At 47.1% G+C, this 25,420-nt stretch overlaps 2 protein-coding genes across 4 annotated transcripts in view; one reads left to right on the top strand and one right to left on the bottom strand.

Annotated features, from left to right (window-relative positions):
- Positions 1–21,396, bottom strand: part of ZFP1 (ZFP1 zinc finger protein) — a 67,062-nt gene extending 45,666 nt beyond the window's left edge. Inside the window, exons 1-2 of one of the 3 annotated variants that reach the window (XM_059903590.1) lie at positions 20,756–21,396; positions 16,994–17,124 (exon numbers count right to left, since the gene is read on the bottom strand). The gene's annotated coding sequence lies outside the window, so the exon portion shown is untranslated. Of the gene's footprint in view, positions 1–16,993; positions 18,665–20,755 lie in introns of those variants that run through there. The other 2 variants (XM_059903592.1, XM_059903589.1) reach the window with 2 other exon arrangements.
- On the top strand, positions 19,525–23,690 carry LDHD (lactate dehydrogenase D). The gene is made up of 11 exons (XM_059903587.1): positions 19,525–19,626; positions 20,137–20,249; positions 20,497–20,638; positions 20,871–21,012; positions 21,147–21,306; positions 21,552–21,751; positions 21,846–21,974; positions 22,074–22,201; positions 22,665–22,755; positions 22,835–22,946; positions 23,034–23,690. The coding sequence occupies exons 1-11, from the start codon at positions 19,555–19,557 to the stop codon at positions 23,197–23,199; spliced, it is 1,455 nt and encodes a 484-aa protein (XP_059759570.1). The 5' UTR covers positions 19,525–19,554; the 3' UTR covers positions 23,200–23,690.
- The last annotated feature ends 1,730 nt before the right edge of the window (positions 23,691–25,420 follow it).

Here is a 25,420-nt window from a genome sequence, read left to right as displayed (position 1 = left end):
GTACCAAGAGCTGCCTACGCATCCTGCATCCTGCTGGAGGGCGTAGCTTCCAGCATCATCCAACTTTTCAGGGCTGCCCACCTCAGTGGAATGGCGGTGCCCCCGCATAGCACCAGGGTAGGTAGCTGCTCCTTCAGTTCTTCTTTCCTGCTAGCCGGGTCTTGGGACTGCAAAGAACTCCAGCTAGTTCCTCGCTATATCTCCTCCTTGTGGAGAGACACCTAAAGAATATCCTATTAATCCCACCTTGGGGAAAAAATAATCATAGTCATTCGGAATCAGGTTTATTACTGGGTGCACTGTTTTTTATAGAGAATTTAGAGATAATTTCATACAAGTCAGAAAGATGTGGGTTTGAGTATTATTGGACAAAGTATTATTACAAAATAAAGCAACTGCATCAAAGCTTCCCCTATTTTATGGGTGGATCCATAAACAGAACAGATCAGGAGTCTATTGGTCCAAATACCTGTTTACAAATGGAAAAACAAAAGCCTGGAGAAGCCAACAAGTTTTAATTCTGAAAAAGATAATCTGTCTATGGCTTCAAAATGATAATATGACTGCTTTAGGGGGTCCCACAGACCATGCTCAGGTTCAATTTTTCCTTAGAAGGACTCAGAACTCAGCAAGCTGCTGCACTCATGGTTACAGTTTGCTGCAGTGAAAGGACACAGATTAAAATCAGCAACGGAAAAATGCACAAAGGCCAAGGTCCTGGAGATACCAGGCACAAGATTCCATCTGTCCTCCCTCAGTGGTGTCATGCAGACAGCGCTCGATTCTCCCAGCAATGGTACGTGACATCACACATGGAGTATTGCTAACCAGAAGCTCAGCCAAGCCTTGGTGTCCAGGGTCTTTATTGCAGATTGGCGCTATGAGCATGTCTGACTGCCCACACGGCTGACCTTAGTCTCCAGCCTCTCCCCAGGTCGAGCTGATACCATGTGGACCAAGAGCCCCAGCATAAAGCATCTGGCTGGTTCAAGGTCTCCAGGTAAAGAAAAACACTCTTATCAGACAGGATATTCTACCAGCCTAGAGGTTAGAAGTTACCTCCCAAGGGCTGGGCAACAGTCAAGCCTTCCTTTGGAAGGTACAAGGTTTAGACAACCCAGACTTGCTAAGTTAACCCTTTACTGCATAAGGCCCTACAGTGCTTTTTTTATGCTATGGGAAATTGGTTTTGTATTTTGTTTTTCCAGGAAAGCAATGCTGAAGAACACTGAGGTGTTCTTCATACACAAGCAATCATTTCTTTGTGTCCAGCCGTGGGTCACATTTTGCTAAATAGCTTGAAGGAAGTTTATTTCTGTATCAGAAGTAGTTGATATCTCAGTGGGATTTAGAGGTCATTATGGAAAAGGAGTGGCCTCAATTACCACTTGATTTTGCATGTCTTCTTATCTAGAGGTGCAGTCTATTTCCCTGCCTCTTGAACTGAGGCTGGCTTTGTGACTTGCTTGGCTACAAAGCTATGAAAATAATGATATATTGGCCCTCACATGTTCCTACTTTCTCTTAGAATGCTGTTGGAACACAAGAGACCACGTGGAAGAGAGCAAGTTGTCCTGCTGAGTCCCTTCTAAACCAGCCTACAGCCAGCTGACGCCCAGATATATGAGAAATTCCAACTGAGATCAGCAGAGCTGCCTACCTAACCCCCCAAATTAACCAAAAATGCGCAAGTGAGACAGGCCAAGACCAGAAGAATCACCCAGCTGACCTACAGACTCATGAACAAGAATAAATGTTTACTGGACTTCACTGGTTTTCCGGGGGTTAAGACTCCACACTTCCAGGTTTTATCCCTGGTTGGGGGAATTCTGCATGTGGCCAAAGAAAAAACAAAACAAGACAAAAAAAAAGAATAAATGACATGAATCAATATCAATGTTTTCTTAGGTCAGTCTCCCAAGGCAATAGAAATAAACACAAAAATAAACAAATGGGACCTAATCAAACTTACAAGCTTTTGCACAACAAAGGAAACCTTAAACAAAACAAAAAGACAACCTACAGAATGGGAGAAAATATTTGCAAAGGAAGAGACAGACACGACAAGGGACTACTTTCTTTTTTTCTTTTTTAAAATTATTATTATTTTTTGAATTTTATTTTTTTTATACAGCAGGTTCTTATTAGTTATCTATTTTATACATATTAGTGTATATATGTCAATCCCAGTCTCCCAGTTCATCCCACCACCACCACCTCCTGCCCCTTCTTTCCCCCCTTGGTGTCCATACGTTTGTTCTCTACATCTGTGTCTCTGTTTCTGCCTTGGAAACCAGTTCATCTGTACCATTTTTCTAGATTCCACATATATGCATTAATATACGATATCTGTTTTTCTCTTTCTGACTTACTTCACTCTTTATGACAGTCTCTAGGTCCATCCACGTCTCTACAAATGACCCAGTTTCATTCCTTTTTATGGCTGAGTAATATTCCATTGTATACATGTACCACATCTTCTTTATCCATGGGATTACTTTCCAAAGTATACAAACAGCTCATGCAGCTCTATAACAAAAAAACAAACAACCCAAACAAAAAATGGGCAGGAGATCTAAATAGACATTTCTCCAAAGAAGACATATAGATGGCCAAAAAGCACATGAAAAGATGCTCAACATCACTAATTATCAGAGAAATGCAAATTAAAACTACAATGAGGTATCACCTCACACCAGTCAGCATGGCCATCATTAAAAAATCTACAAACAATAAATGCTGGAGAGCATGTAGAGAAAAGGGAACCCTCCTACACTGTTGGTGGGAATGTAAATTGGTGCAGCCACTGTGGAAAACAGTATGGACATTCCTCAGAAAACTAAAAATAGAGTTGCCATATGATCCAGCAATCCCACTCCTGGGCATATATCCAGACAAAACTATAATTCAAAAAGATGCATGCACCACTATGTTCATAGCAGCACTATTCACAATAGCCAAGACATGGAAACAACCTAAATGTCCATTGACAGATGGATGGATAAAGAAGATGTGGGGGACTTCCCTGGTGGTGCAGTGGTGAAGAATCCGCCTGCCATTGCAGGGGACACAGGTTTGAGCCCTGGTCCGGGAAGATTCCACATGCCGCAGAGCAACTAAGCCCATGCACCACAACTACTGAGCCTGTGCTCTAGAGCTCGCTTGCCACAACTACTGAAGCCCGTGCGCCTAGAGCCCGTGCTCCACAACAAGAGAAGCCACTGCAATGAGAAGCCTGTGCACCGCAACAAAGACTAGCCCCGCTCGCCGCAACTAGAGAAGGCCACACACAGCAACGAAGACCCAACACAGCCAAAAATAAAAATAAAAATAAAAGTAAATAAATCTAAAGAAAAAAAAGATGTGGTACATATTTAGAATGGAATACTACTCAGCCATAAAAAAGAATGAGATAATTCCATTTGCAGTAACATGGATGGACCTACCTAGAGACTATTATACTAAGTGAAGTAAGTCAGAAAGAGAAAGACAAATACCGTATGATGTCACTTATATGTGGAATCTAAAATATGACACAAATGAACCTATCTATGAAACAGAAACAGAATCACAAACATAGAGAACAGACTGGTGGTTGCCAAGGGAAAAGGGGGTTGGGGGAAGGATGGAGTGGGAGGTTGGGGTTAGCAGATATGAACTTTTATATATAGAATGGATAAATAACAAGGTCCTACTGCATAGCAGAGAACTATATTCAATATCCTGTGATAAACCATAATGGAAAAGAATGTTTTAAAAATAGAGGGCTTCCCTCGTGGTACAGTGGTTAAGAATCCACCTGCCAATGCAGGGGACACGGGTTCGAGCCCTGGTCTGGGAAGATCCCACATGCCACAGAGCAAGTAAGCCCGTGTGCCACAACTACTGAGCCCACAAGCCACAACTACTGAGCCCACGTGCCTAGAGCCCATGCTCCGCAACAAGACAAGCCACCGCAATGAGAAGCCCGCGCACCACAACGAAGAGTAGCCCCCACTCACCGCAACTAGAGAAAGCCCACACCCAGCAACGAAGACCCAACACAGCCAAAAAAGAGTTTAAAAATAGAATGTATATATATGTATAACTGAATCACTTTGCTGTATAGCAGTAATTAACGCAACATTGTAAATCAACTATACTTCAATTTAAAAAAAAGAGATCAAAAAAAGAAAGAATAAGTGTTTATTGTTTTATGCCACAGAGTTTTAGGTGCTTGTTAAACTACAGCAATAGCTAACTGATACAGTGGGGTAGTAAATGGAGGAACAAAAGTACTTTTTGAAATTAAAGTGTATTAACACAAATCAGACAACTGTCAACCAAACATTTCTGGTTCTAAGGAACGTGGCAATGAAGCCTCAGCAATACTTGTTCTTTAGTCAAAGAAAAAAAAAAGGGTCTTTCATCATTTTACTTGTCTACTAGATCTTCAAAAATTTTTTATTAAAAAAATTGTTTTAAGTGTAAGAACACTTAAAATGAGATCTACCCACTTAACAGATTTTTAAGTGCACTGTGCAGTAGGGTTATATACAAGCACAGTGCTGTACAGTAGATTTCTAGAATTTATTCATTTCACATAACAGAAATTTTATACCTGTGATTAGCAATCTACTGGATCAACACATTAATTCAAAAAATGCCATTTTCTTCTAATACTTTTATGATTTCATTTATTTACATTTAAATATTTTATCTCTTTGGTATTTACCTTGGATACGGATCCAATTTTATTTTTCTCCCTGATACCATGTGTTAATAAGTCCATTTTTACTACACGGACTTAAGGTGCCACCTTCATCATACATAAAGTATTTGGTTATATTTCTGAACTTTCTATTCTGTTCCATTAGTCTTTCTGTCTATTCATGCAACAATACCACACTTTTCATGATTGTGTCTTATGGTATGTTTAGTTATCTACTAGGATCCAATCCCCCCTTATTAATCCCTTTTTATTTATATTTTTATTAATAGACCTAATTTTTTCAGAAAAGTTTTATATTTACCAAATACTGAGCAGATAGCAGAGTTCCAAATATGCCCCCACAAGAGTGCATAGTTTCCATCTACTTTTTTTTTTTTTTTTGGCTTCGTTGGGTCTTTGTTGCTGCGCGGGCTTTCTCTAGTTGTAGCAAGCGGGAGCTACTCCTTGTTGCTTTGTGCGGGCTTCTCATTGCGGTGGCTTCTCTTGTTGTGGAGCATGAGCTCTAGGTGCACGGGCTCAGTAGTTGTGGCTCACGGGCTCAGCAGTTGTGGCACACGGGCTTAGTTGCTCCACAGCATGTGGGATCTTCCTGGACTAGGGATCGAATCCGTGTCCCCCAAATTGGCAGGCAGATTCTTAACCACTTCACCACCAGGGAAGTCCCTATTTTTTTTTTTTTAAGATTTTTTTTGATGTGGATTTTGATTTTTTTGTGTGTTTTTTGAAGTCTTTACTGAATTTGTTACAATATTGCTTCCGTTATGTTGTGGTTTTTTGGCCGCGAGGCATGTGGGATCTTAGCTCCCTGACCAGGGATCAAACCCACACCCCCTGCACTGGAAGGCAAAGTCTTAACCACTGCACCTCCAGGGAAGTCCCTCCATCTATTATTAATTAACATCTCATATTAATTAGTATAGCTCATTTGTTATAATTAATGAACCAACATTAGTATATTATTAACTAAGGTCCACAGTTTTTTCAGATTTCCTTAATTTTACTGAATGTCCTTTTTCTGTTCCCGGATTCCATCCAGGATGCTACATTACATTTAGTCTTCATGTCCCCTTAGGCTCTGCTACAGACTGAATGTTTGTGTCCCCATAAAATTCATATGTTGAAACCTAATCCCCAATGTGATGGTATTTGGAGGTAGGGCCTTTGGGAGGTGATCAGGTCAGGAAGGCAGATCCCTAATGAATGTGATTAGTGTTATAAAACGGACCCCAGAAAGCTCTCTTGCCCCTTCCACCATGTGAGGACTCAGTGAGAAGACAGCTGTCTAGGAACCAGGAAGCAGTTCTTATCAGACACCAGATCTGCCGAAGCCTTGATCTTGGACGTCCCGGCTTCCAGAACTGTGAGAAATAAATATTATTTAAGCCAATAAATATTGCTCATGGGTTGCTGAAGTCCATTCAGCAGCCTGAATGGACTAAGATGGGCTCTCCTTGGCTGTGGTTTTTTCAGACTTTCCTTGTTTTCAATGATTTTGACAGTTTTGAGGAGTACTAGTCAGGCATTTTGTAGGATGCTCCTCTATTGGTACATGTCTGGTGTTTCTGTCATGGTTAGACTGAGGTTATGGGTTTTGGGGAGGAAGACATCAGAGGTAAAAAGGACCATTTTTATCATACCATATCAAGGGTATTATATTAGTTTCCTAGGGCTGTTGTAACGAAGTATCACAAACCAAGTGACTTAAAACAACATAAATTTGTTTTTTCTCAGTTCTGGAGGCTAGAAGTCTGAAATCAAGGTGTTGGCAAGGACACGCAGCATCTGAAACCCATAGCGGGGAATCCTTCCTTGCTTCTTCCCAGCTTCTTGACTCACTTGAGCTGCAGCACCTCAATTGCTGCCTCTGTGGTCACGTGACATTTCTCTCCTCATGTGTCTGTCTCTTCGCCTCTTATACGGACACCAGTCACATTGGACTAATGGCCAACCCTACTCTAGTAGGACCCTGTCTTAACTAGTTACATCTGCAAAGACCCAATTTTCAAATAAAGTCCATTCTGAGGTCCTGAGAAGGACATGAATTTTGGGAGGATGCTATTCAACTCAGTACAGGTACATACCATCAATGTGGTTTTTGACTGTTGATGTTGACCTTGATCAGCTGGCTGAAGTAGCATTTGCCAGGTCTCTCCACTATAATGTGACCTTTTTTCTTTCCCCCTTTCCATACTGTACTTTGGAAGGAAGTCACTTGGAAAAGCCCACATTTAGGGAGTGGGAAGTTATGCTTCCTCCCTTGAGGGTGGTGTAGCTACATAATTTATTTGGAATTCTTCTGAATGGGAGACTTGTCACTTTTTCCCATTTACTAATTTATTCAATCAATCCAGTTACACGTAAAGCTGTATCAGAAGTGTTAACTCGTACCCCTGTGGGAAACAACTTGCCTGATTAGAGTACAGTGCTTATGAGCCTTTCCTTTTGCCTTTAGTCTAATAAACTCCATTCATTTAGGTCAGCACCTGTTTCTCCCACCCTCTTCAGTGAGGTCATTTCATACATTTAGAAAGATAGAGTTAGACTGTCTTGTCACAGTCTGCATTCTTTCCTGGGATCCGCCAATCTCCTAAATGATTTTTTTAGAAATTTGCCTGGGGACTTCCCTGGTGGTCCAGTGGGTAAGACTCCGTGTTCCCAAAGCAGGGGGCCCAGGTTTGATCCCTGGTGGGGGAACTAGATCCCACATGCATGCCACAACTAAGAGTTCGCATGCTGCAACTAAGAAGCCTGCATGCCGCAACTAAAGATCCCACATGCCACAACGAAGATCCTGCCTGCTGCAACTAAGACCTGGCACAACCAAAATAAATAAATATTTAAAGAAAGAAAGAAAGAAAGAAATTTGCCTGCACTAAGGTTCACTTTTGGTGTTGTAAAGTTCTATAGGTTATGAAAAATGCATAATGTCATGTATCCACCATTACAGTATCATACAGAATAGCTTTACCACCCTAAAAATCCCTTGTACTTCATTTATTCATCACCACCCCCCTGGTCTCGAATCCCTGGCAACCACTGGTCTTTTTACTGCCTCCCTACTTTTGTCTTTTCAGAATGTGACATGGTTGGAATCAGGATGTAGTTTTTTCAGAATGACTTCTTTCACTTAGCAATGTATATTTAAGGTTCCTCCATGTCTTTTTGTGACTTGATAGCTTATTTCTATTTTTAGCTGACAAATTGTATGAATGGACTGCCGTTGGTTTACCCATTCACCTTTGGATGGACATTTTGGTTGTTTGGTTGTTGACATTTTAGTTTTTGGAGATTATGAAAGCTGCTATAAATATTTGTGCGCAGGCTTTTGTATGGACAGAAGCTTTCAACTCAATTGGGTAAGTACCTAGAAAGGTGATTGCTGGATCATATGGTAGGATTATGTTTAGCTTTGTAAGAAACTGCCAAACTGTTTTCCAACGTGACTGTACCATTTTGTATTCTCACCAGCAATGAATGAGAATTCCTGTTGCTCTCTGTCTTCATCAGTATTCGATGTCAGTTTTTAAAATTTTAGTCATCCTAATAGATGTGTAGTGTCATCTTGTTTTGTTATAATTTGCAATTCTGTGATGACATATGATATTGAGCATCTTTTCATATGCTTATTTGCTATCAGTATATCTTCTTTGGAGAAATGCCTGTTCAGACCTTTTGCCCGTTTTTAAATCAGGTTGTTTGTTTTCTTTTTTTTTTTTTTATAAATTTATTTATTTATTTATTTATTTATTTATTTTTAGCTGTTGGGTCTTCGTTTCTGTGCAAGGGCTTTCTCTAGTTGTGGCAAGTGGGGGCCACTCTTCATCACGGTGCGCGGGCCTCTCACTATCGCGGCCTCTCTTGTTGGGGAGCACAGGCTCCAGATGCGCAGGCTCAGTAATTGCGGCTCACGGGCCTAGCCGCTCCGCGGCATGTGGGATCTTCCCAGACCAGGGCTCGAACCCGTGTCCCCTGCCTTGGCAGGCAGATTCTCAACCACTGCGCCACCAGGGAAGCCCTGTTTGTTTTCTTATTGTTGAGTTTTTTTTTTTTAATAGATCTTTATTGGAGTATAATTGCTTCACAATACCATGTTAGTTTCTATTGCACAACAAAGCGAATCAGTCATATGCATACACATGTCCCCATATCCCCTCTCTCTTGAGCCTCCCTCCCATCCTCCCTATCCCACCCCTCTTGGTCATCGCAAAGCACTGAGCAGATCTCCCTGTGCTATGCTGCTGCTTCCCACCAGCCAACTATTTTACATTCGGTAGTGTATATATGTAGATGTTACTCTCACTTCACCCCAGCTTCGCCCTCCCACCCCTTGTCCTCAAGTCCATTCTCTATGTCTACCTCTTTATTCCTGCCCTGCAACTAGGTTCATCAGTACCATTTTTTTTTTTTTAGATTCCATATATATGCGTTGGCATACGGTATTTGTTTTTCTCTGACTTACTTCATTCAGTATGACAGACTCTAGGTTCATTCACCTTACTACAAATAACTCAATTTCGTTTCTTTTTATGGCTGAGTAATATTCCAATGCATATATGTGCCACATCTTATTTATCCATTCATCTGTTGATGGACATTTAGGTTGGTTCCATGTCCTGGCTAATGTAAATAGTGCTGCAATGAACATTGTGGTGCACGTCTCTTTTTGAATTATGGTTTTCTCAGGGTATATGCCCAGTAGTGGGATTGCTGGGTCATATGGTAGTTCTGTTTTTAGTTTTTTTAATAAATTTATTTATTTATTCATTTATTTTTGGCTGTGTTGGGTCTTCGTTTCTGTGCGAGGGCTTTCTCCAGTTGCGGCGAGTGGGGGCCACTCTTCATCGTGGTGCGCGGGCCTCTCAGTGTCGCGGCCTCTTGTTGCGGAGAACAGGCTACAGACGCGCAGGCTCAGTAGTTGTGGCTCACAGGCCCAGTCGCTCCGCGGCACGTGGGATCCTCCCAGACCAGAGCTCGAACCCGTGTCCCCTGCATCGGCAGGCAGACTCTCAACCACTGCGCCACCAGGGAAGCCCCTATTTTTAGTTTTTTAAGGAACCTCCATACTGTTTTCCATAGTGGTTGTATCAATTTACATTCCCACCAACAGTGTAGGAGGGTGGTTCCCTTTTCACCACACCCTTTCCAGCATTTATTGTTTCTAGCTTTTTTGATAATGGCCATTATGACCAGTGTGAGGTTATACCTCCTTGTAGTTTTGATTTGTATTTCTTTAATAATTAGTGATGTTGAGCATCTTTTCATGTGCCTCTTGGCCATCTGTATGTCTTCTTTGGTGAAATGTCTATTTAGGTCTTCTGCCCATTTTTTAACTGGATTGTTTGTTTTTTTGATATTGAGCTCCATGAGCTGTTTGTATATTTTGGAGATTAATCCTTTGTCTGTTGTTCCATTTGCAAATATTTTCTCCCATTCTGAGGGTTGTCTTTTTGTCTTGTTTATAGTTTCCTTCGCTGTGCAAAAGCTTTTAAGTTTAATTAAGTCCCATTTCTTTGTTTTTATTTCTGTTACTCTAGGAGGTGGGTCAAAAAAGATCTTGCTGTGGTTTATGTCAAAGAGTGTTTTTCCTATGTTTTCCTCTAAAAGTTTTATAGTGTCTGGCCTTACATTTAGGTCTTTAACCCATTTGGAGTTTATTTTTGTGTATGGTGTTAGGGAGTGTTCTGATTTCATTCTTTTACATGTAGCTGTCCAGTTTTCCTAGCACCACGTATTGAAGAGGCTGTCTTTTCTCCATTGTATGTTCTTGCCTCCTTTGTCTTAAATTAGGTGCCCATATGTGCATGGGTTTATCTCTGGGCATTCTATCCTGTACCATTGACCTATATTTCTGTTTTTGTGCCAGTACCACACTGTCTTGATTACTGTAGCTTTGTGGTATAGTTTGAAGTCAGGGAGCCTGATTCCTCCAACTCCATTTTTCTTTCTCAAGATTGCTTTGGCTATTCAGGTCTTTTGTGTTTCCATACGAATTGTAAGATTTTTTGTTCTAATTCTGTGAAGAATGCCATTGGTAGTTTGATAGGGATTGCATTGAATCTGTAGATTGCTTTGGGTAGTATAGTCATTTTCACAATATTGATTCTTCCAATCCAAGAACATGGTATATTTCTCCATCTGTTTATGTCATCTTTAATTTCTTTCCTCAGTGTTTTATAGTTTTCTGAATACAAGTCTTTCACCTCCTTAGGCAGGTTTACTCCTAGGTATTTTATTCTTTTTGTTGCAATGGTAAATGGGAGTGTTTCCTTAATTTCTCTTTCTGATTTTCGTTGTTGGTGTATAGGAATGCCAGAGATTTCTGTGCATTAATTTTGTATACTGCAACCTTACCAAATTCATTGATTAGTTCTAGTTTTCTGGTGGCAACTTTAGGATTTTCTATGTATAGTATCATGTCATCGGCAAATAGTGACAGTTTTACTTCTTCTTTTCCAATTTGTATTCCTTTTATTTCTTTTCTTCTCTGACTGCTGTGGCTAGGACTTCCAAAACTATGTTGAATAAGAGTGGTGAGAGTGGACATCCTTGTCTTGTTCCTGATCCTAGCGGAAATGCTTTCAGTTTTTCACCATTGAGTATGATGCTTGCTGTGGGTTTGTCATATATGGCTTTTATTATGTTGAGGTAGTTTCCCTCTATGCCCATTTTCTGGAGAGGTTTTATCATAAATGGGTGTTGAATTTTGTCAAAAGCTTTTTCTGCATCTATTGAGATGATCATATGGTTTTTATCCTTAACTTGTTAATGTGGTGTATCACATTGATTGATTTGCGTATACTGAAGAATCCTTGCATCCCTGGGATAAATCCCACTTGATCATGGTGTACAATCCTTTTAATGCACTGTTGGATTCTGTTGCTAGTATTTTGTTCAGGATTTTGCATCTCTGTTCATCAGTGATATTGGTCTATAATTCTCTTTTTTTGTGATATCTTTTTCTGGTTTTGGTATCAGGGTGATGGTGGCTTTGTAGAATGAATATGGGAGTGCTTCTCCCTTGGCAATATTTTGGAAAAGTCTGAGAAGGATAGGTGTTAGCTCTTCTCTAAATGTTTGATAGAATTTGCCTGTGAAGCCATCTGGTCCTGGACTTCTGTTTGTTGGAAAATTTTTAATTACGGTTTCAATTTAATTACTTGTGATAGGTCTGTTTATATTTTCTAATTCTTCCTGGTTCAGTCTTGGAAAATTGTACCTTTACAAGAATTTGTCCATTTCTTTGTGGTTGTCCATTTTATTGGCATATAGTTGTTCGTAGTAGTCTCTTATAATCCTTTGTATTTCTGCAGCGTCGGTTGTGATTTCTACTTTTTCATTTCTAATTTTATTGATTTGCGTCCTCTCCCTTTTTTTCTTGATGAGTCTGGCTTAGGGTTTATCAATTTTGTTTATCTTCTCAAAGAACCAGCTTTTAGTTTTATTGATCTTTGCTATTGATTTGTTTTTATTTCATTTATTTCTGCTCTGATCTTTATGATTTCTTTCCTTTTACTGACTTTGGGGTTTTTGTTCTTCTTTCTCTAGTTGTTTTAAGTGTAGGGTTAGATTGTTTGAGATTTTTCTTGTTTCTTGAGGTGAGATTGAATTGCTATAAACTTCCCTATTAGAACTGCTTTTGCTGCGTCCCATAGGTTTTCGGTCATTGTGTTTTCGCTGTCATTTGTTTCTATGTATTTTTTTTTTCTTCTTTGATTTCATCAGTGATCTCTTGGTTATTTAATAGTGCACTGTTTAGCCTCCATGTATGTGTGTTTTTTACAGTTTTTTTTCCTGTAATTGATTTCCAATTTCATAGTGTTGTGGTCAGAAAAGATGCTAGATACAATTTCAATTTTCTTAAATTTTCCGAGGCTTGATTTGTGACCCAAGATGTGATCTATCCTGGAGAATGGTCCACGTGCACTTGAGAAGAAAGTGTATTCTGCCACTTTTGGGTGGAATGTTCCATAAATATCAATTAGATCTATCTGGTCTATTGTGTCATTTAAAGCTTGTGTTTCCTTATTTATTTTCTGTCTGGATGATCTGTCCATTGGTGTAAGTGAGGTGTTAAAGTCCCCTACTATTATTGTGTTGCTGTCAATTTCTCCTTTCATGGTTGTTAGCATCTGCCTTATGCATTGAGGTGCTCCTCTGTTGGGTGCATAAACATTTATAATTGTTACCTCTTCTTCTTGGATTGATCCTTTGATCATTATGTAGTGTCCCTCCTTATCTCTTGCAACAGTCTTTATTTTAAAGTCTCTTTTATCTGATACGAGTATTGCTACTCCAGCTTTCTTTTGATTTCCATTTGCATGGAATATCTTTTTCCATCCCTTCACTTTCAGTCTGTATGTGTCCCTAGGTCTGAAGTGGGTCTCTTGTAGACAGCATATATATGGGTCTTGCTTTTGTATGTATTCAGCCAGTGTGTGTGTTTTGGTTGGGGCATTTAATCCATTTACATTCAAGGTTATTATCGATATGTATGTTCCTATTACCATTTTCTTAATTGTTTTGGGTTTGTTTTTGTGGGTCTTTTTCTTCTCTTATGTTTCCCGCCTAGAGAAGTTTCTTTAGCATTTGTTGTAAAGCTGGTTTGGTGGTGCTGAATTCTCTTAGCTTTTGTTTGTCTGAAAAGCTTTTGACTTCTCCATAGAATCTGAATGAGATCCTTGCTGTGTAGAGTAATCTTGGTTGTAGGTTTTTCTCTTTCAGCACTTTAAGTATATCCTGCCACTCCCTTCTGGCCTGCAGAGCTTCCACTGAAAAATCAGCTGATAACCTTATGGGGATTCCTTTGTATGTTATTTTTTGTTTTTCCCTTGCTGCTTTTAATATTTTTTCTTTGTATTTAATTTTTGTTAGTTTGATATGTATGTGTCTTGGTGTTTTTCCTAGGGTTTATACTGTATGGGACTCTCTGTGCTTCCTGGACTTTGGTGACTATTTCCTTTCCCATGTTAGGGAAGTTTTCCACTATAATCTCTTCAAATATTTTCTCAGACCATTTCTTTTTCTCTTCTTCTTCTGGGACCCCTATAATTCGAATGTTGGTGCGTTTAGTGTTGTCCCAGAGGTCTCTGAGATTGTCTTCCATTCTTTTCATTCTTTTTTCTTTATTCTGCTCCTTGGCAGTTATTTCCACCATTTTGTCTTCCAGCTCACTTATTCATTCTTCTGCCTTCGTTATTCTGTTATTGATTCCTTCCTGTGTAGTTTTCATTTCAGTTATTGTGTTGTTCATCTCTGTTTGTTCTTTAGTTCTTCTAGATCTTTGTTAAACATTTCTTGTATTTTCTCAATCCGTGCTTCCATTCTATTTCCGAGATTCTGGATCATCTTTACTATCATTACTCTGAATTCTTTTTCAGGTAGATTGCCTATTTCCTCTTCATTTATTTGGTCTTCTAGGTTTTTACCTTGCTGCTTCATCTATGACATTGTTTTTTGCAGTCTCATTTTTTTTTTTTTTTTATGAGGGGGATTGTGTTCCTGTTTTACGGGTTGTTTGGCCTGAGGCTTCCAACACTGGAGTTTGTAGGCTATTGGGTAGAGCTGGGTCTTGGTGCTGAGATGAGGAACTCTGTGAGACCTCACTCCAATGAATATTCCCAGGGGTCTGAGGTTCTCTGTTAGTGCAGTGGTTTGGACTCGGAGCTCCCACCGCAGGAGCTTCCCCCCGACTCCGTGTTGGCAAATCAAGATCCCACAAGCCGCGTGTGGTGGCCCCCCAAGAAAAAAAGAGAGAACAGTAACAAAGTAAAAAATAAAAATAGACTAGGAAACTAACAGATATGTTAGAAAGAATGCAAAAATAAAAATATAGATGAATCAACAACCACAAGGTATGTCAGTACCATAATAGTAAAAAAGAGGAGGAGGGAAAAGGAAAAAAAAAAAAAGGAGGGTGGAAAGGCCTTGGCTGTGGAGAGTGGGGCCTAAGCAAGGGCGAGGTTTGGGTGGTGGGTGGGGCCAATGCTCAGGACCTACAGGGCTGGAAAACCCTGGGGGCTGTGGGCGGTGGGGCTTAGGCTCCAGGAACAGAAGGGGCCCAGGCGTGCCCCCCATCCCTGGTCTCAGAGGGCAGGGCACCTCACCAGGGAGCCCAGCAGGCTTCCTGGGCTCGAGTGGGCAGGGCAATCACCCTCCGCTCCTCTCCTGCTCCTCCCAGAGGGCCCCTCCTGCCTGCCTCTCCTGATCCCCCCGGCCTCCCTCCTATGCCCCCAAGGATCCACACAGCCTGGAGGGGCCTTGGAGGGTGGGGGATCGGCCTGGGAGCTCAGCAGGCTCCCCGTGCCCCAGTGGGCGGGGCAATCGCCCTCCACTCCTCTCCCGCCTGTCTTTCCTGATCTCCCCGGCCTCCCTCCTATGCCCCCAAGGACCCACGCCACCTGGATGGGGCTTTGGAAGGCAGGGGATCAGCCTGGGTGCTCAGCAGGCTCCCCGGGCCCAAGTGGGCTGGGAAAATGCCCTCTGCTCCTCCTGGAAGGCCCCTCCCGCCTGCCTCTCCTGATCTCCCTGGCCTCCCTCCTATGCCCCCAGGACCCACATGGCCTGGAGGGGGCTTTGGATTGCAGGGGACTGGCTTGGGAGCTCAGCAGGCTCCCCGGGCCCCAGTGAGCAGGGCAATCGCCCTCCGCTCCTCTCCCATGCCTCCCGGAGAGTCCCTACCACCTGCCTCTCCTGATCTCCCCGGCCTCAGGGGTGCCGATCTGGTCTGGCCTCCACTTCTCCTCCCCCCTCGGTCCCCCTACGTCCTACCGGTTCACTCTGGGGTTCCTTCTGTCTCCTTGGGGGTTAGAGTCCCCACCAGCAGCCGGCAGGCGCCCCAGTTGTGGGGAGACGCTAACTCCACGTCTTCCCACACCACCGTCTTGACTCCTCCTGTTGGGTTTTAAGAGCACATCTAGCATCCAAATCTTGGTTTCTAAAAACTATTCCTGACTAAAAGGAACAGAACTCCTTGGAAAAGCAGTTGATTACTGATCTGGGCAGGGAAAAGACAAGATGAGCCTGGAGCATCTTATGGTACTAGAATGTAAGACAGTGCTCATAAAAAGGTAAGGGCCAGTCTAGAGGGCAGACAAGCCTATATGACAGAGGTCCCCAGTGACCAAAGCTGGGATAATCTGAACAACAAAATAAATAATGATTGTATTAGATTATAACCTATGGAATAAAAAAATATCCATGAGTCTATATTGGTAATGTACAAATGATTCAGTAAATAAATAAATGAAGCAGAAGGGATGGCTCTTCCTTAGAGAATAATTCTAACTAAATAACATCAAAGAAATAAGAGACATAGAAAATCACTGTTAGAACGCCATGATAACAACGAAGGCAGGCAAGATCCACCAACGGATGCTAAAAATAATGAGTGAAAGTGAGGTGAAACAGGATATTTGCAGCCTTAAACTTTCTACCCTGGTATATTTATTAACTACAAAGAGAAAAATAGTAACTTCACAGTGCAGAAACACCACAGACATGAACTAAACTAAATGATCAAGGCTATTGCCATCAGTAATAAGACATATTGACCCCTTACACTGCTGATATGATATATTGAGAAGGGAACATCACTTCTGTAGTATACTTGCCAAAAATGCATGGCCTCCATCTACTCGTGAGAGAACATCAGACAACCCACACTGAGGAACGTTCAATACAGTAACTGATCCATACTCCTCAAAATGTCAAGGTCAGAAAGACAAGGAGAGACTGAGGAACTGTCACAGATTGTAGGAGATGAAGGAGACAAGACAACTAACACCCCAGAAAACCAGCGGACATTAGTGGAAGAACGGGTGAAATCAAATTTGCAGTTTAGTAATGTACCAATTCTCTAATTGTATCAATTAGTATTTTACTAATTCTTAGTTTTGATAATTGTACTGTGGTTATGTATAAAGCAAACATTAGTGAAAACTAAGTGAAGGGTATACAGAAACTTTCTGTACTATTTTTGCAGCTTTTCTCTAAGTCTAAAATTATTTCAAGGGACTTCCCTGGTGGTCCAGTGACTAAAACTCCACGCTCCCAATGCAGGGGACCTGGGTTCGATCCCTGGTCAGGGAACTAGATCTCACACGCCGCAACCAAGAGTTCGCATGCCTCAACTAAAGATCCCACATGCCACAACTAAGACCTGGTGCAGTCAAATAAATAAAATAAAATAAATAAATATTTTAAACAAAAATAAATAAATAAATAAATAAATAAATAAAAAAAATTATTTTGAAATAAAAAGGTAAAAATAATTTGGATACTCACCCTTTATCTGTTAATCATATGAAAATATCTTCCTCTTTCGGCACTCTGGTTGAGTTGATGCATCTCCGAGCTGGAATGTTAGCTGTTCCTTCCAAAGGCCATTCCTTCTATTGCTCTGTCAGGTCGGCGGCCTCAGGATGGGGAGGTAGACATTAGGATTAGTGGATCCCATGGTCATCTGCCCATTACTGCACCCCCCTTTGCTAAAAAGTGGACCACTTGGCCTGAGGGGATGGTATGTGATATACCATGTCGGTGGGTCAAACACTGTGTGAGCCTTCAGATGCCGGTGCTGGCTGAGGCCATGCAGGCAGGAGAGGCTAACCCATACGCATAATATGTACTGCGTTGATTTCAGTCAAGATAAATTGCTCCCTTTCCAGAGTGGAAAGGGTCTGACGTGGTCAGCTTGTTACCAAGTGGCTGGCTGGTCTCCCTGAGGAATGGTGGCATGTGGCAGATTCAGTGTCGCTGTAGGGTGGACATTCAGCAGTGGCAGTAGCCAGGTGAGCCTTAGTGAGTGGGTGTCCAGGCCGGTGCACCCGTTACTAGCCTCTCCCCTACTGCCATTGTGCCAGCGCTGGGGTGGTCTTTGACAGGCTGGCCAATGACTGCTGGCTGAATCACGCTGTTTACTTGGTTTAGTCTCTTCCATGGTAGATGCTCTCTGGTGGGCGTTAACATATGATACATGTGCTATAAAGACCTCACTTTGTGCCTGGTCCTCAAGATCCATCTATGTGCCTCTTCTCCAAACCCCCTTGACCCTGATGTTCCAATCTCCTCATAGGCCCCTGACCAACCAGCCAAGCCATTTACCATTGCCCATGGGCCCATATATATTCTTCTATTGGACCCCTTTTCTTTCTACAAAAGGGAATGACCAGGTGCACGACCTGGAGCTCTGCCAATCGGGAGGATCTCAGGGTTACCCCCAAGTAGGGCTGTAGTACAACAGTCCATCTTCAGCTCAGACCCTCATATTGAGCCAATCCATTCACAAATCAAGCTTGAACTTTTTCCTCCTCCATCAGCTGGTCATAAGAGTTCCCCCATACGGCTGTAGGTGTGAGCTGAGGGAAAGGTACTGGCCAAGCAATGGTGGGTGACATGGGGGTCTGGGCCACCTACTCATGCAGCTCACTTTGCCCTCTGGCCCAGCTTGTGCCCAATTTTCTTGTCCCCCTTTTTGTTTTGGACCTGCCTGACTTTATGACTTGGTGGGTCTGATAGAAGACAGCTCATGACAGCCACCTCTGGCCACATGATCACTCAACGATATCTTGTGGTCACACTCACCATCTTAACCAGGACCCAGTAGTAGGCCGGGACAGTTTTTTGTATAGTGTGTAGGCCTCTGTTGCAGATGTCCTGACCCTGCTCCAGAACCATAGGGATCTCTATCATGGCTCTTCTTTTTAGGGTTTGCCACAAAACTCTACCTGGCATCTCTCCTCCATCCATAGATACCTCTGGTACCAACAGCTACATGTGGCTAACGGCTACCATATTGGAAAGCACAGATACAGAACATTTCTATCAGTTCAGCAGGTGTATTCGACAGTACCACATCTAGATCTAACAGTTTACAAGAAGTACAGAGGCTGGAGAAATATATTAAACAATCTCACAAGGATACAATCATCCAAAAACAGAATGCGGAAAATTCTACAGAACAAGTGACCCAGTTTCTTTAACAAATAAATGTCATGGAAGAATGGGGGAGAGGGAAACTGTTGTAGATTAAGAGTCTTATGAGACACATTAACCAAATGCATTGTGTGGACTTCCCCTGGATCTTGATTTGAACTAACCAACTGTAAAAGAGACGTTTTTTGAGATAAGCCAGTTAAGCAACACACTGAGAGTGGAAATGTGGGCTCATTCAAATGTGGTTGGGGAGAAGGACCCAAGTAGGAGTTTGTATTCCTGGTTTGACTGGGAAGAAAAACAAAGCCAGAAATAGCTTTATCTCGGTAATGTTAGCAACACGCTTCTTCAAATTTGCTGTGGGAGGAAAACAGAGCTTGGAATAGTTTCAAGAGCAGCAGCCACATCACTCCCCTCGATCCTGGGATATGCCCAGTGGGAGAGTGGAGACAAAGGGATGCGACAGTCTTTTCCTTCGCTTATCTGGCACACTGCTGCTCATCCTTAGCACTCCTCTTCCAGGAAGTCTTCCTGGCTTGCCTTACTGCCCTACCCCATCCTAACCCCCAAGAACCTCCCTGTGCTTTCCTCCTCATAGCTCCGATCAAGGCCTACCCTAACTGTGACACCGGAGCTGGGACTTGCAGGGTGAGAAAGATCAAGGGTGTGTGCCAAGCCCCTGAGCCTTGCTGGACCTCTGGGTATTCGGGCCACAAGAAGCCACTGCATAGTCTTAAGCCAGGAAGTGGTGGCTGTTCTGTTTCCCTTTGTGCTCAGTAAGCCTCACCTCTCCTTTAAGAAGTACTGACTCAGCGAGGGCTGGCAGGGCCACCTTAAGGCCGTGCCACCTTAAGCAGCCCTGCCCCCAGCACAACCAATAGGCTGCGGTGGTCACCGGCTGTTGCCCAGCTATGGCCAGCCTGCTCCGGGCTGCAACTTGGGGGATGTTCCCCTGGAGGGGCTACTGCTCCAGGGGGAGGCAGGTAGGTGGGAGGGGAGGAGCCCCTTAGAGGGTGGGGGGCCCCCGATGCCGAGTTCCGGCCAGACTCTGTGCTGCCCCAGCACCAGGAGACCTTGAGCAGAGGCTCGCTGGGCTCACCCCAGGTCAAATGTGGGTGATCAGTGAGCTGGGCCGAAGCCCTCACAGCTGCCATGAGTGGGGCTGGGGGGTGTTAACTTAAAGATTTGTGGACTCTAGGGCACCCCTTTGAGGCCCCGGAATACACACACGTTTTGAAAGAATGCCTGGGAGGCAAGGAGCTGGGTTCTAGGCCAGGCCCTGTCCTGGACTTGCTGGCCTCTTTTCCTCATCTGTAAAATGGGAAGAAATCCCCAGAAGGGCTCCAAGAGCCCTACGAGCCCCCAGCCGAGGCGGGGTAGGGGTGTGGGTGCCTCTGTTCACAGGCAATGGAACCCCCACTCCCACCCCTCCCACTGGCCAGGTGGTCCCAGGTATCTTTGAGTTACCCTGCCTATATGTTTCTCCCCTGCAGGGAGAACTCAGCGAGGGCTTTGTGGAGGCTCTGAAGGCAGTTGTGGGGAGCCCCCATGTGTCTACTGCTGCTGCGGTCCGAGAGCAGCACGGGCACGATGAGTCAATGCACAGGTGGGCTCCGCCGCCCCCCTGCATCAGAACCCCTGGCTGGGAGTGAGGGTCCTGGGTTATCTTCTGCCCCTCAACCCCCGCCATCTGTTTTTGGGTGTTCTGGCATTCTCCACCTCTCCTCTATGCCCCCAGAAGGGTGTTCCCTGCCCCTCGCCCACTGTGCAGCCTCAGGCCCTGCAATACCTTCAAACTTGAGCGGGACCAGAGGGTACCCCACACCCCTACATTGCTGAGGGTCTGGTTCCAGGTGCCAACCTCCGGACGCCGTGGTGTGGCCCCAGAATGTGGAGCAGGTCAGCCGGCTGGCAGCCCTGTGCTATGGCCAAGGCGTGCCCATCATCCCGTTCGGCTCGGGCACCGGGCTTGAGGGTGGAGTCTGTGCCGTGCAGGTATGTATGGTGGGTGGCCTCCTCCCCTGGCCGGGCTCTAGTCCCACCACACTTGTCACACTGGCAGCTGCCTCCTCCACCACACCAGCCTGGCTGGCCAGGTCCAGCCCTCCTTACCTGCCATCCTGGGGCTCTGGTCAGGCTGCTGGGAGGTCGGCCACGAGCTGGGGTCCTGGGCACTGTGTCCTGGCGAAAGATCTAGGTCAGTGACTGCTTGAACGCCCTCCGCCAGGGCGGCGTCTGTGTCAACCTGACCCACATGGACCGAATCCTGGAGCTGAATCCGGAAGACTTCTCTGTGGTGGTGGAGCCCGGCGTCACCCGCAAAGCCCTCAACACCCACCTGCGGGACAGCGGCCTCTGGTTCCCTGTGGGTAGGCTGGGGCTCCAGGACTTTCCCGGGCCTGGAGGGCTCCCTGGTGGCAGGGGTGTTTCTGGGGCTTGGCGGGACCCCTCTGCCCACGGGCACCCGCCCCAGGCTTCCTTCTGCCTGCCCTCTGCCCTCCAGACCCAGGTGCAGATGCCTCTCTCTGCGGCATGGTGGCCACCGGCGCCTCGGGCACCAACGCTGTGCGTTACGGCACCATGCGCGACAACGTGCTGAACCTGGAGGTGGTGCTGCCGGGAGGGCGGCTGCTTCACACTGCGGGCCCCGGCCGTCACTTCCGGTGAGCGCCCTCTACCGGCGGCGACGGGGCCTGCTGGAGAGGCGGGTCATGAAACTGCCCTGTGGGCCAAAGCTGGTGGTCCGGAGGCCGATTTGGGCTGTGCCAGGGAACGGCTGCCTGGGTGGCAGTCTGCACGGAGGCGGGTCAGCCCAGACCTCAGGCTCAGCTCCCCACCTGGCTTCTGGCCAGAAATCCATCGTCACGTGGCCTGGGCACTCACCTACCTCATGTCCCCGGGGAACCAGGAAGAGCGCAGCTGGCTACAACCTTACCGGGCTGTTTGTGGGCTCCGAGGGGACGCTGGGCCTCATCACGGCCGCCACCCTGCGCCTGCACCCTGCCCCTGAGGCCACGGTGGCCGCCACCTGTGCCTTCCCCAGCGTCCAGGCGGCCGTGGACAGCACCGTACACATCCTCCAGGCTGCAGTGCCCGTGGCCCGCATTGGTGAGCCTGGGATTGGGCCGTCCAGGTGGGCTCCCCGGAGGAAGCCCCCTTCGAAGGCCACGCGTCACCTCACGTGGCCTCTCCTTGGTCCCAGAGTTCCTGGATGACGTCATGATGGACGCCTGCAACAGGCATAGCAAGCTGAACTGCTGCGTGGCGCCCACGCTCTTCCTCGAGTTCCACGGCTCCGAGCAGGCGCTGGCAGAGCAGGTGCAGCGCACAGGTGTGCTAGGGTGCTGTGGGCGTGGCGTGGCGGGGCGGGACGGGGTGGGGGCCGGGCTGCCCCAGAGTAGGGCCTAGTGTCAACCCCCCGCCCCCACAGAGGAGATCATCCGGCACAACGGAGGCTCTCACTTCTCCTGGGCCAAGGAGGCGGAGGAGCGCAGCCGGCTCTGGGCAGCGCGGCACAACGCCTGGTACGCTGCCCTGGCGCTGCGGCCGGGCTGCAAGGTGAGCGGGCTGGGGTGGACGCGGGAGCCTTTCCTCAGCCTACTACCCTATTGTCCAGGGCAGCAGGCAGAGGCCCCGGCGGGCAGGACTGCCAAATCCTCGGGAGGGAGCCCCTGCCCCGAGCCAGGCCCTGGGTGCAGGGGCCGAGCAGGGGCAGTGTGAACACAGAAGGCAGGCTTCCTGGAGGAAGAGGTGGTGAAGCGGAAGGTGGTGCCAACAGGAAGGGGAGGCTGGGCTCCAGGTGCTGGGGGGCCTGCACGGTAGCGGGGGTGGGGAGCAGGATGAGAGCCCTGGGAGCCTAGCCGGGCCAGTCGCCTTGTTGCACAGGGGAAACTGAGGCTTAGAGACAGCAGGCACGTTCATGTGAGAGGCCGAGCCCCTTGAGCCCATTCGTAGCCTTGACCCCTTACCTCCCGGGCAGGCTGGGTGAGGGAGGGAAGCTCACCGGCCTGCCCCGACTCAGGGCTATTCCACCGACGTGTGTGTGCCCATCTCCCGGCTGCCGGAGATCCTGGTGCAGACCAAGGAGGACCTGCAGGCCTCGGGACTCACAGGTTCTGCCTGCCCCAAGCGGGGCGCGGTGGGAGGGTGGGGGCGGGGCTGGGGCAGCAGCTCTGTCCTCTGGGCCCCCAGGAACCATCGTTGGGCACGTGGGTGATGGCAATTTCCACTGCATCCTGGTGGTAGACCCGGAGGACCACGAGGAGCTCCTCAGGGTCAAGGCCTTTGCAGAACAGCTGGTCAGGTAAGGGCAAAGCGGGAAGCAGGGTGGGGGAGAGCTGAGGGAAGTGGGAGGGGCACCCGCTGAGGACCTCTTCCCGCTGCTTCCCAGGCGAGCACTGGCACTCCATGGCACGTGCACGGGGGAACATGGCATCGGTCTGGGCAAGCGGCTGCTGCTGCAGGAGGAGGTGGGCACGGTGGGCATTGAGACCATGCGGCAGCTCAAGGCCACGCTGGACCCCCGAGGCCTCATGAACCCAGGCAAGGTGCTGTGAGGGGCTCGGAGCACCCGGCCCACAAGCCCCCAGAGAGTGGCACCTCCCGTTCCGGAACCTGTTTTCCCGCCACGGAACAGCTCTGCCTTTGCTTAGACCCTGCAGGGGTCTTCGCCAGCCCGCTAGCCCTTCTATCCAAGCCGAGGCCAGAGAGAGGAGGGAGAAGCCTGGTTGGCCATCTTCTCCCTGGCCCTCTTGCCGGCCTCAGGAGCCTTTGGTCCAGTAAATGGCTCAGGGTCATTCCCGGTGACGCTGCTTCCTCTCTGCTCGCTTACACGTACTGTAAGGTGGTGTGGGTCAGTCACCCCAAACACTAGGACGACTCCCCTCCACCATAGCCTCCCCATTGCCAGGGCAGGAGAACAAAGGCTGGGGGCCCCAGCACCCATAGCCCAACTCCATCTGCCGGGTGACAGGAATGCTCCTTTGCTGGTGGGGGAAGGGACCTTCGGCTCCACACTCATAGACCCCCAAAATAAACCTGAACCCCACTTGCAGTTGTCTGGAGACGAGCAGGCGGCACCTGTGAATGGCCCCCTGTGCCTGCCCGCCCCACCTCCTCCAAGTTCTCTGTCCTTTGGCTGGTGACGCCCTCGTCCCTCATCCCGGGCCTGCCCTCTGACTTGCTGCAGCCTGAGGAGGGGCAGCTGCTCTGCCTCTCAGAGCCCCAGGGCCTAAGGACTTGCCCATGTCCATCATCACTTACCACAGACTCCCCCACTGAGCCCCAACTGGGCTCTAGAACATTCTGAACATGTCCTTCAAGTGGCTGCTACCAACCATTGCAAATGGAAGTGATTTTCCTGGTACCACACCTTTCCACAGTGTCATGTATTATACTACCAGCTTTCTTGCCCTCAACCTCAGGCTCTGTCCACCCTGGGGCCAGCCCCTGCCTTGGTCAGGATTCCTGATCAGAGGACCTTGTCCGGGGTACCTGGCAGTTGTTCCCCCTAAGCCCACGAGAGGGCGCCCGACACCTCGAAGCTTAGACACCAGTATCTGCTTGGGGCAGTGATGGCCAGCACTCACCTCTGCAGGGACCTGCAGCTCTCAGCTCTGGGCCCCCCACTTCCCAGGGTCTAGCAGGTGCCTGGAGTCCTGGAAACCAGTCTCTAAGCTCTCCACTCCCCCGCAGGTCCCAGGAGCCTCTAGTGCAGGCCCATCTCCCTCACCCCAAGGCCTTGGCCCTTAGGAAAGGGGCTGAGCGAGGGGCGCAGGGGAGCCGGCGGCACACTCCATCTCGCCTCACTCCCATTCTCCCAAGCCACCTCTGAGCTCCTTCCCTGCCTCCACCCCCTCCACCCCTCCCCACCTCTCCCCCCCAGCTGTTCAGGCAGCCCCTCTGGCTCCTGAGACCAGCTCAGTTCTTGGAACCCCTCCTCTCTGCTAACTCGGGGCTGAGCCCTGAGTTTGCTCCTCTGTGACATTTCTGTCCCTTGGATGTGCCAGGGGGTGGTGTGGGGCAAGTCCCATGGGCCCTCCCCCGCAAGCACCCAATAAAGCAGACTCGAACCATCTAACCATCAGCCACCAGTGCCCTCCCCTCCACGCAGGCTGCCCGCCACCAGCAGCCCCCCAGGGCAGCATTCTGCAGGGGCAGGCCCCTCCCCTACAGGGCAGGGCTTGTCTCTGATGTGCCCCTCAGTGCCTAGCAACTAGTAGGTGTTCAGCAAATGGCCACTTCCCCACAATTCTTTACTAGGAAAAACTCCAAACACGCAGGAGATTTGAAAGAACAAGTGCACTGTTCACTGAAATAATAGCCACTGAAGATTCAACAATGAATATTTTTGCCTTACTTGCTTCGTGCATGTATTTTTCGGGGAACCATTTGGAATTGAGTTACAAATTTCTTGACATCATTCACCTACATAATTCAGCATCAATTCCCTAGGAATAAGGACCTAAAAACCTTGACACCATTAAATGGCTCCTAGATGACTGGTTTTAGTGAGGTGCCCCTTCCCAGGAAGCCCCCCCCGCCCCCGCCGCCCAAGTGTGCTGGGCCCTTAGCAGGGGGAGTGGGTGGAACCCACCTCCCAGTTCCTGCCAATTCCCTCCCCTCCCGGAAAGGCAGAGTTGAGGAGAGCTGTTGGGATGGAGGATGACAGACACCAGTTCCATCTGGAAAGCCCGGACAACCCCGGTCCTACCCCGGCCCAGGAGCTGGCAATCTGGGTCTGAATTTGGAGGAGACGGCAACCGGCAGAGGGCTGCA

This window comes from Balaenoptera ricei, chromosome 19 (genome assembly GCF_028023285.1).
Source record: "Balaenoptera ricei isolate mBalRic1 chromosome 19, mBalRic1.hap2, whole genome shotgun sequence".
NCBI classification, from domain to species: Eukaryota; Metazoa; Chordata; class Mammalia; order Artiodactyla; family Balaenopteridae; genus Balaenoptera; species Balaenoptera ricei.
The sequence above is the reverse complement of the archived record's forward strand: the minus strand, read 5'-3'. Positions and strand labels throughout refer to the sequence as shown.